This window comes from Chelonia mydas, chromosome 12 (assembly GCF_015237465.2).
Source record: "Chelonia mydas isolate rCheMyd1 chromosome 12, rCheMyd1.pri.v2, whole genome shotgun sequence".
In the NCBI taxonomy this organism is placed as follows: Eukaryota; Metazoa; Chordata; order Testudines; family Cheloniidae; genus Chelonia; species Chelonia mydas.
The window spans coordinates 3827502-3838726 of record NC_051252.2 but is presented as its reverse complement, the minus strand read 5'-3'; the positions used below and the strand labels follow the sequence as shown (position 1 = coordinate 3838726).

Sequence of the window (11225 nt, the reverse complement as noted above, 5' to 3'; positions counted from 1 at the left end):
AAAACTGGCGCGGAAGCCAGGGAGCAAAGCTTGTGCTTCGGTAAAATGGGCAAGAACTTGATTTGTAAATCCTGGGCAGCATCTCACTCCACACCTGGCAGCCAGCTCCAGAGCAAGGCAGCTTACAAAACAAAGCGTGAAAAGGAGCCCGGGAGGGAGCCTACACATGGTGTTTAGCTCTACGGACAAATCTGCACAGCCAAACAGCGAGCAAATGAGAGGCAGTCGGCTTCATTTCTGCTATTTCTCACCTTTCCCCTACTAATTTCTGCTATTTCACAGGCTTTTGGCTGACATCCGCCCCAACTCCTTGTTGGTAGCTCCCACGCCCCCTTCACCAGAAGGCTGAGGATCGCGGCACCGTAGGAGAGAAGCATAGGCTGGTGGCCAACTGCCTGAGCCTGCAGATGCAAGTGGCCCTCTGTTGCCCCCTATATCAGGACCAAAGGAGAAGCAGGGAGGGTGGCTGGGTGGCTTTCCAGTGTAGGGGAGGTGGATCTAGGACATGCAGCATTCCCATTGCTCAATAACCCCCTCCCCTGCCCTGGGTGTGGCCCCCTGCCGAGAGACACTGTTTGGGAGTAAAGGCGGTCAGCACTCAAACCAATTTAAAAACCAGGTTTTTATTCCTCCTGTGCTGCCCCCAATCACAGCTTGGAGACAGGGCACTGCTCGTGCAAAAGCTGTTACAAAACAAATGTAGTCCCAGCTCAACCTCTGCCCACGCCCCACCAGAGTCAACATTGTACAAAACTATATTTACAGGGAAACCAGTTAAAAAGAAAGGAATCCAAGCTGGCCCCAGCCTTTCCAATGGGGGGTTCAGACCATGTGTGGCACTGCCCCCCCTTGTCCCATGTGCTGGGACTTCCATACACTGGCCATGGGGCTCACGGAACCCCAACCCCTAGCACGTGGTGTGTGTGTGTGTGTGTGGGAGCAGGGCTATTTCAACTACCCTTGCAGCATCTCAGAGTCACACCCCAGCTGTTTACAGCCCACCAAAGGGCTGGGCAGCTCCAGACCCCCATCTGAGCGCTCCTGACCCAGATGCCATCAGTGGGGAGAGGGCTCTGCCAAGCACTGCCCTGCCCAGCTCGCTTCATGAGGCCATTCGGGGTCTAGCCCCAAAGGGCCTCAGAAAATGGGTCCAGGCTCTGGTCCTAGGCAAACAGACGGGGCAACTGACAGCCTGTGCCTGTGACCCCAGGGATAGAGGGCAGGCCTGGAGAGCTTTCCTGCTCTTCTTGCAGGCAGTTATGATCACTAGATGGGTTTATAGGGACCCAGGGCCTCCAGCAAGCACCTTGCCATGTTGGAAAGCCAGACTCCTGGTACTGAGTTTATGGGAAATGTTCATGACTTTGGATTTTAAGTTTACAAACCCAGCCCCAGGGGCCAGAGCAAGACGAGCAAACTGAAGTTAAAAAGGGAAAAAAAGCACACATTATTCCTTCCAATCCAGCTGGGAGCAGCGTCCTTGGCATGTCCCAGGAGGGGCTGTGCTGCTCAGAAGGCATAGCGCGTGCGGATATCCTCCAGCTTCTTGGACACCTCGGGGGGGGTCCTGTCCAGCTCTTCCGAGACGTTCTTCTGTTTGTTGGGTTCCATGGAGTTGAACTGTTCACAAAGGTCCCCGTCAATCACGTTCTAGAGACAGGACACGGGAACACGTTAGAAACTGGGTAGCAAACGGGCTCGGCCCCAACACCACTTAGTTAGAATGGACAAAAGGGCAGCATGGCAAATAGCTCTTTGCCAGGAGTTTCTTAATCTTGCTTTCGAAACACGACCAGGCTCAGTGACCTCATCTGCTGGAGAACAGCAGCTGGAGTCAAACCAATTAACAAGAGCCCCAGCAAACACAGACCACTTGAGGGAAGGACAAGGCTGATCTCGCTTCAGCCGGCAAGTCCTGGCTGGCACAGGTTCTCTAGATGGCATGTGCTGGAGGGGGTTGAAGGAGAAGATTGTGAATGAGGGATTGGTGAAGGGGAAAGTCTCCGATCAGGTTTCAAAGGTCTCTGAGGTCTTGGGACTAGCCCCAAGGCCATCAATAATAGGTCTGACTCATCTCTGGGCAATTCCTCAGTAGCTGGAACACCTATCTGGTTCTATGCCCTCTTAACAGCTCCAGGGACACTACAAGAGCTGCAGTGATAAACATCCTGCAAGCTGTAAAAAGGCTTCTTGGAAGTCCTGGGTATGTGGCACAGTGACGGCTTACAGCTAACACGATGGCCAGAACACCAAGGCAAAGCCATGCAGGCGCCCAAGGGCGGTGCACAAAGCAGGAGCGGGGGAGGGTGCAACAGGCAGGTGCCTGTGCAGGGTGTAGATCCAACATTCCGCACTATGGCCTAGTTTTAAATCTTCCTGATTGTTAATAGGAGGCTCTGGGAGGGGCCACAGTGTCACCTAGTGGAGATAGCATTGGGCTGGGACTCAGGAGACCTGGGTTTTGTTCACAACTCCCCCACTGGCCTGCTGGGTGACCTTTGGCAAATCACTGCACCACTCCGTGCCTCAGTTTCCCCAGTTGTAATGATACTGATCTCCTCTGTAAAGTGCTTTGAGATCTATGGATGAAAAGCACTAGACAAAAGCCAGGTATTACAGGACAGTCCCATTTATCTGAAACCCTGTTATCCAAACCTCCACATTACCCAAATCCCTTCTTTGTCCCACAGCATGAGATACATGCCCTCTGCAGAATGGCTCATGCTGAGGGACCAGGGGTTTGGTTCGGCTAACAGAGCAGAGACCCACGGCCAGAACTACGAGAAGGACGAACCCCTGGCTATGGGGGATGCCTCCCTGCTGCTGAATGGCTCCTGCGGCCGCGCAAGGAGCCCTCTGCAGCCCCGCTGTCATGGGAGTGAGTGAGTGGGGCCACGACAGCAGGCTCGCTGTGCTGCTGCAGGGCTGGGGACACGTGATCCCTGCAGGCATAAGGTTCAGGGAAGGCTGCAGTCCTGGCTGGGGTGGGGTCTCTGCTCTGCCAGGACCGGAGCCTCCCCATCCACACCTTGAGCCTGCAGGGATGGGGTGTCCCCAGCCCTACGACAGTGCAGGGAGCTCTCTGCAGCCCCACAGTCTTGGAGGGAGTGAATGAGGCAGAGCGAGACCCCTGGACTGGACTATGAGGAGGAGCCCCCGGCTACGTGGGAGGCCACCCCACTGGTGAATGATGCCTGCCCTCTTGATTATCTGAACTCTCCATTACTTGAATAAAATCCATGTCCCCACTACTACTCAGATAATTGGGAATATTCTGTATTATGCCATTCAACAGTGGCTCTGCTAACATCAGCTTCTCTTGTAGTTTATGCTGTTGCAAGCTCCCTGGAGGGAGTTGTGGGCCTGTTACTCCATGACACGCTCACACGATATATTGGAACAGTGAACATGTCCAGTGGCAGACCTGCCAACCTTGGTTACCGCTGTCCTGGTGGACCTAGACCCCAGACCTACCTTAACTGGGAAGTAGTAGGAGCGGAAGCTCAAGTGGTCCCGTCCACAGAGAGGGGGATGCTCCGACCTCAGATGCATTTCCACGTGCTGGAAGAAGTCATGATCCTGAAGGGACACAAGTAGCTGAGAGGTAGAACAATTTGCTCCTCCCACCCATGTGGGACTGGAGTAACATCAGGATATGGTAGCACTCCACTAGCAGCCTGTGCCCTGCCCAGCTCAGTTAATTCCTGGCCACAAAGGGGCCCCCCACCACTTCCAGGCACAGATTTTCTTTTTCACTGGGACAGGAGCATCCAAAACCAGCCCACCCAGGCCATTCTGCCAGGAACACAAGGTGCTCCCCAAACCTGCATAAATCCAAACAGGTGGCAGCTGCTCTCACGTGTAGGACGGAAGCGTGGCCAAAGCAGTACGGCTCCCAGCATGCAATGCGCCAGCAGCCTGTGCTTGGATCAAGATGGAGCACCAAGCGCTGGAGCTAGTTGCTACAGGGCTTCAGGTTGTGCCAAGACATAGAACTCAGTGGGCCACGCTTTGGCTAACTCTTTGAAACGTGCACCAGACAGCAAAGCACCTGCAGCGCATTCCTAAGGAAGCAGTCACGGGGAAGAGACCAGTCAGTGGGCTCTGTCTCTTCCCACCCTCCTTCCATATGCCCTGATCTCACCGGCTCCCTTTGGCAGGAGCATTGTTGCACACTTGACATTCACATATTCCGGTCACCTATAGTCTATGACCAACACACACAAGCCAATAGAGGATGCTGACACAGGAGCTGGGTGTGGCTGGGCAGTCACTCAGTGCTTCTGCAGCAGGATGGCTCTTACCTCATGGGATGTGAACGGGACCAGGATACCAATGCCCCCCGACAAGGTGGTGTACACGAGAGACTCAGACCCTCCAGGAATCAGCGTGGTCTTTTGTAACGACAGCACTGTCTCTCCCACGTGGTAATTCATAATCACCTCAGCCTGCAAACAAGTCACGGGTCAGTATTTTCCTCTGGAGTTCATCCACAACCGACATACGCATAAAAGGGGCCGGCAGGTAGAGCCCTGTGTGGATACACAAATGTGTATCTGCATCTGATCCGCAAAAATGATCTGCAGATATCTGTGGATTTGCAGGGCTCTACACCAGGGGCCAGACTGAGACTCCGAGGAACCCCCATCCCCACTCCCGAACAGCCCCCCACCCAGGGTACATGGAGGGACCAGGGCTCCCCACAGCTGCCAGCACGGTTCTCCACAACCCGGCTCTGGGGAGGGAGGCAGCTTGGAGCCACAGCTTGGCCATCGTAAGAGCTGGGTGGCGGCTGTGGGAAGCAGTGGCAGACCCTCCACCTGCCCTGGGTGTGGGGCCCGAGCAGCCCCTGGCCCCTGTCTCTGCCCCCAAGGCCCTCTGCCCAGGGCAGGTGGAGGATCCGCACCGCAGTTCGTCACAGCTGCCTGACCGCTCTTACTGTCAGAACTCTGTACAGATCCAAAATTTGTATCTGCATCAATGGGCCACGGATATAAAGCGGATATCCGTGGATTTGCAGAGCTCTACCAGCAGGATCAGGAGGGGAACGGAACAAGCTCTTCCACTGGAGAGCATGCGACAAAATCCAGGGCTTTACCCAAATGGCTTAGAGCTCTTCACACACACATGGATGTGGCTGATAAGAGGGCAGGGGAGTGAAAGAGAAATGTAACCTGGGGCCCCTTGGCCTGCTCCCAGAGAAAGTCACTTCTTGGCAGGCGTTCGCCAGCACTCTCAGAACTGTAAGGTGTTTGGCTGTGGCCATTCTGGTTACAGACCCTTACCCGGCAGGATTCATCTCCCCTCAGGATGGATCCCCAAAGATGCACTCGCATTCACTCTACAAAGCTCCACAGAGGAGCTGATTGCCTGCCCCCCCACTCTGCTAGGAAGGGTTACCTTCTGCGACGCTCCATTGAGAAGCCCTCTGTCCCACAAAGCCTTGTTGCCTGTCGGATCCTCGTCTACCTCATCGTTTGTGTTGGGAGGCAGCCTCACCTGTATTGACAAAGCAGGACAGAGTCAGCGTGCTGGTCTGTTGCCAGCACCGTACGAACAAGAGAACGACGCAGGCTAGTTAACCCTTGGCTGCAGGGTGTTCACACTTCCCTGCCAGCACAGGAGCATTTAGTTTGCATTACATCAAGTGCCCTGGTCTGACAGGAATGTAACACAGACCCTCGCTGGTATGCGCGCGGGGCACTAGGAATGCTGGGTGCTCGAGTGTTTGGGGAAATGCTCAGGCCACTGGAATGACCCTTCTCTTGTCATTCACAGCAGTGGGTATGGCTACGCTAGAAACGCTGCTGCAGCTGCGCCCCTTTGGCATGGGCACTTACTACGGCAACAGAAGAGGGTTTTCCATCACTGCAGTGAATCCACCTCTGCGAGAGGCAGTAGCCAGGGTGACAGACGAACTCTTTCGCTGACCTGGCAGTATCTGCACTGGGGCTTAGGTTGGCTTCATGAAGTCGCACAGGGCAAGACATTTTTCACAGCCCTGAGTGACGTAGTTAAGCCAATCTAACTTCCTAGAGGAGACCAGCCCAGTGTTAACTGGCTGCACAGGAACAGCAAGATAGAAAGGTGACTAATAATTCAGCTCCTTCACCAAAGGGGCCATCCTGGAGGTTTATCCTCACCCCAAACTAAATGCATCTCTTGGCAGCAGTGTGATTAAAGACTAAATAACAGCGTGCACCATTTTATACTGTCAAGCACAGAAAGTGGCCAGTGTCAGGATACAAAGAGAAGCATGTATGCATCAGTGCAGAGAGTAAGAACACGGGACACAGCACCCACAACATATGGGGAAATAAGGTAAAACTCCCGATAACCGAGAGCTAAGTCACCAGGGCAGAACCTGGTCACATGGGATGGGTCTCTGGCTGCCTTGGCACTGGCATTCACCGACTGTGTCCACAGAGGCAAAGCTAAGTTGTGCCAGACCAGCCTGACGGAGGCTGGGGTGTAACGACAGACAAGGACTGGTTTGTGCCTCAGCCAAACGCTAGCTGAGTAACATTAGACACATCTAGAACTCAGGCTTCGAAGCCTGCACCTTGTGCACTTCAGAAACTGATCGGACCACCACCAGGAGACACAGTCCACGTGCCACTGAAATGCAGCCCCCAGTGGGGGAAAGAACAGGTCAGGAAGCAGCATGGAATTCTGTAACCAACCCAAAATGCACAGGGAATTTCTGGAGGCAGAGCTAAACACCAGAGCTGGGATTTGGCCAATACAGAGGGCAAACACCCTTGCTCTTGACAAAAGCATCAGGGAATGCTCAGTGGCTACCAGTGGTCAAGAGCGCATCTGCGCTGAAAGGTTTTATTTTTAAATAAGTTCACTGAACTTTTGAGGATGGTAGTTTCTGATGTGCCAATACTTTAACTTGTTTGCTTTGAATCACTGACGAATAACTGTCCCACAGGGCACTTGTAACAAACGAACGCTAGCTATAGGGCGTTGGCGCTAACTAAACACACATTTTCTCATTTCTGTAGACATACGTAGCTGTTCCCAGTGAGTACTTGCAGTCTCTGGGGTGTCCTGACAGTTCAGACACACGTACTCACCACACAGATGTTGCCAAACTTGTCTGCTCCGGCTACAGTGTCATAGTCAAGGAGGGTGGCGGTGGTAACCCACCGGGGGTAGGTGTCATCGGCAAAGATGATCAGCTGGTTCTCATTCCTCTTGTAGCGCACCCAAATGAAGCTCTCCTGGACATCTGACACTATCACTCTGTGCCCGATGGTTTGGATACCAGAGATGTAGTTGGCAATGTGCTTTTAGAAAGGGAATTACAACTGTAAGTAGTCCTGATAAAGAACTCAAATGGGCTTCATTCCAACTCAGAAAATCCACCTGACTCAATTCATTTTAAATGACTTTTCTTCCTTGCTCCCTTGACTAATCCCCAATTTTACACCATGGCTCTGACACCACAACTGCAATTCTGCCCCACCATGGCTCCAGAACACGGACAGGAGAAGTCGTGTTAGTGCAGACCTGAACTACACTGTGGCCCACAGTGCCCAGTTTTTGACTCCATAAATAACCCTGTCTGGAGCGGCAGTAGTCTGATAAGGGGTGTGTGTAGGAGCACAGATGCCACCTCTACATCTACAGATTTTTGGCTATGCCCCCTGACCTCCAGGCCAGGCAATGCCACTTCACAGCTCCGGTCACAAAGCATCTGAGAAGAAAACTTTGCAAGTTGTGATGGGAGCCAAAACCTAGGCAAAATCTATCCTCTCCATGTTCCCTTTTTACCCTGTGGGTTTTCTGGTGTGTGTTTATGTGCAGTGGACAATCAGAGGTTGGCCTAAGACCTGTAACTTGCAGGGGAAGGAAATGGGAAGAGAAGCAGCCAGCTAAAGCACTAGAAAAAGCGCTTTGTAGTTTAACTGCTTTCGTGCTGTCTACTGTATCAGCCATGCACAGCAAAACACACCCGCTCCCCCCCCCACATGCCTAGAACTTAAAAGAATGCAGTATCCTTGGCAGTCCTAATGGAACCTAACGAGCCTCTCTAGGTATGTCTATACTCTACACTAAGGCTGCGCTCTGACTCAGGTTTGAGCCTAACTCTTTCTAACGTCCACACACAAGTCAGTCTGACTCGGGTCAGCAAGCACTCAGGAGCCAGGTCCTACAATGCTGCTATGGGGGTGGCTCAGAACCCACGTCCCACTGAGACTTGGGTCCAAGGCCTGTCATTTTGCAGTGTGGATGCAACTCAAGCTGCAGGCCTGAGTCAGAAGGTCTGCGTAGTGCAGTACGGACACATCGGCATGGCTGTGAGACCCAGGTCCAGCAATTGTAAACCCGGGATTTACAACGCAGTGTGGATGCTCAATCGCAGACCCAGATTCCACAGACCCTGGCTTAGTGTGCAGTGTAGACACAGCCTTTGACTTCTGTCCTGGCACACAGCTCCTTCTGCGGCTGTAAAAGAGCGAAGAGTTTAACAGCTGCCCACTTTAGCTCTTCAGTGCGTCCAGATCCAATGGCACACCAGAGCCTCATAGCTCCGATGTTTCTGCCTACACTCTGCTGGGCTGTTGGCAGAATCTACTGTCCCCTAGTGTAAGGGGTGAAAGTGTCTCCCATTTAGTCAAATGGGAAATGCTACCAGACCCTCAATTTGTATTTAGAGGAGAGAAGACCCACATATGATACAGCAGTACTGGAGGGACTATGCATTTCATTAGAACAAGTGCATGAGAAACCCATTAATAGTTCTGTCTAGAAGGGAAGCGTGGTGGGGTTTTAAGGTATTGCACACATGACTGGCGATCAAATGACAAACGTGGCATGGGGGAGAAGCAGTTGCTGCTGTGGTTGATTTTTACTTGGTATTTCCTAGGTTATTCTGTTTTGGGGTGTAGGTACAGGGCACCCAGAACTTTCGATGGGGCCCTCTGGTGTGGAGTTTATTTAGGACAAAAACAAACACACACACTAAACATAGCACACCTAAAACCCTGCTTTGAAAATGTATCCCCAAGTGTTACTCTTTACTCATACCCCTCACGCCAAGAAATGGCACCCATCAAGAACCAAAGCCAATACCTTGTTCTCACACTTCCGAAGCAGCTTCTTCTTGCCCAGGTCATATACACGTAAGAGTTTTCCAACTCCAATTAAGACTCGGCCTTGGAATGGGGCAATGGCTGCAGGTACTTCCTCCACAGGGGTCTACACAGGGAGGTGAAAGGAACACACATTAGAAAGCCCAGTGAGACAGACAAAACCCCCTGAAAACAACTGACTGTACTTGCACCTTTACTGCAAAATAAAGCAGAGCTGGAGAATGGACTTTATCCAGTGGTTCTGTTGAAGCTTTAAAGCCTTGATACTGGCAATGGAGTTCTCAATGCCAAGGTTAATCAGAGTCCTTGATGTGTCCTGCAGAATTCCTAACCCCTGTGCCAGCAGTACACTATATGCTGGAACACCATGTTTTATTGGTGCTTATGCAATCCTGGATAGGATACTCCCAAGCCACTGAATATCAGACATAGCACTTAAATGAGAGAGTTGGAGTTGAGTGTGGAGATCATTCTATGAGCAATTGAGCAGAATATGCAGCAGGGCAGAAAAGGCACTGTCACCCCAATCAGTGGCTTTACTGTTTCCCCAATATGAACAAGATTTTACTTTTTGCTAAATCCAATTCAGATTACAATCAGCAATCCTTCAGTCTCAGGAGTCTCAATCCGATTCAGTGCTTGCAGTGAGAGTTCTGGACCAGCGAGTGGAGAAGATGTTAAATCTGAAAGATCTCAAGATGTCCTTGGCAGCTCTAATGCAGGCAAATTTTCCTAAGGATAATGCCATATTCTTGTTAATCCAAAAGTATCCGTCAGCGATCACAATGGAAAAAATTAATTCCACTGGCGTTTTTGGTGCTGACAGTCATCAGCACATTTTTCCAGGTTTGGTCACGCTGGCTAACAAAAGCCAGTCCATCCAACTAGCTCTGTAAGCTACATGGTGGGCGTTAAAAGGCATCCTAGCGGCCCTTGGCCAGGACAGACCCCTCTTGATGAACTTGGAAATGTGGGAAGAAAGAAGGAAGTCACCACATTCTTTAGCACTTCCTCATCCCCTGACCATTTCTCAACCATGCTGGGAATGCATAGGGAGAACAGAGGTTTCTTTGAACTTGGTGCTGCTGAAACCCTGCTGTTCAAACCCTGGAGGTCCATCAGTAACACAGATCACTTATGATCAGTCAAGTCACTTATGCATTTAACCGAAAGAAGGTGCACAGGCCCATACTACCTAAAGCTGGGTATCAGGGAACCTTCATCACCAAGACAAGTGACCTGAGAGCAGGTCAGCTTTGTAAAGAAACAGCCACTATGAAAGCTCCTCAAGCATGGGAATACTGCATTTTAAAAGGGTAGCATCCCCCCCCACCCCCCCCGGGCCTCAGTAACTGTTCTCTGGGAGCAGGAATAGGGTCCCTACCTGTCAATCCAGCGCATGGCGATGTAGGCCTGGCCTTGGCTTGGCCTCAGGCGACCAGGGTCCATTTCCAGCTCTATCACGGACCTCCCTGGGCACGTCAATGTCTCTGGGCCTCAGCTTCCCACCCGTGCCAGGGATAACCCTTCCCTACCGCCTACAGGGGGGGCGAGAATAAACCCTTCCCTACTGCCTACAGGGGCGCCAGAATAAATGTGCTCACAGTTGTGAGGGGCTGACACTATGGGGTTGGGGCCAAACAAGCAGCTAGATAGACAGTAAATCTGGGTGCAGAATTTTCCCGCCAGTTCCTTCTGGAAAGTAGACAGGCTTCTCCCTGCTTCAAAGTTTCCCCGAGCAGGAGAAAAATTATGGTTAGCCTACAGTCTCCCCAAATATCTAGTCACTTTGCTAGAGCCCAACTAGTGCCAGTTAGGTGCCCTGGAAAATGAGTAGTGAGATTTGCAGCTACTGCCAGTTGTGCAAAGTTCCTGCATTTGCACTGACTATCACCTGCCTGGCACAGCTCAGGGCTTGCCCATTTGCCAGTACTGGCAGCAGCCACATGAGGGAATGTGGGGCTGACAGCTGGCAGTCTATCTGGTATATGCTTTGGAACAAGATATCTCAGGGGGACTCAAACCGTAGTTTAGTGTGGTCAATTTTCCAAACCCATCTGAAGATTGTCTGGGCCTCTCATGCACTCAGTGAGCTTCAATGTGGATTTTCCTGGCTCCCTT

At 51.8% G+C, this 11225-nt stretch overlaps 1 protein-coding gene across 4 annotated transcripts in view; it reads right to left on the bottom strand.

Moving 5' to 3' along the window:
• Positions 1-604: 604 nt before the first annotated feature.
• SF3B3 (splicing factor 3b subunit 3) overlaps positions 605-11225 on the bottom strand; it is a 47802-nt gene continuing 37181 nt past the window's right edge. For all 4 annotated transcript variants that reach the window (XM_043526367.1, XM_037877499.2, XM_037877500.2 and 1 more), the window contains exons 21-26: positions 9085-9210; positions 7083-7295; positions 5401-5499; positions 4305-4448; positions 3475-3579; positions 605-1650 (exon numbers count right to left, since the gene is read on the bottom strand). In XM_043526367.1, the coding sequence (XP_043382302.1) occupies positions 1510-1650; positions 3475-3579; positions 4305-4448; positions 5401-5499; positions 7083-7295; positions 9085-9210 (828 nt within the window). In that variant the 3' untranslated portion in view covers positions 605-1509. The remainder of the gene's footprint in view (positions 1651-3474; positions 3580-4304; positions 4449-5400; positions 5500-7082; positions 7296-9084; positions 9211-11225) is intronic.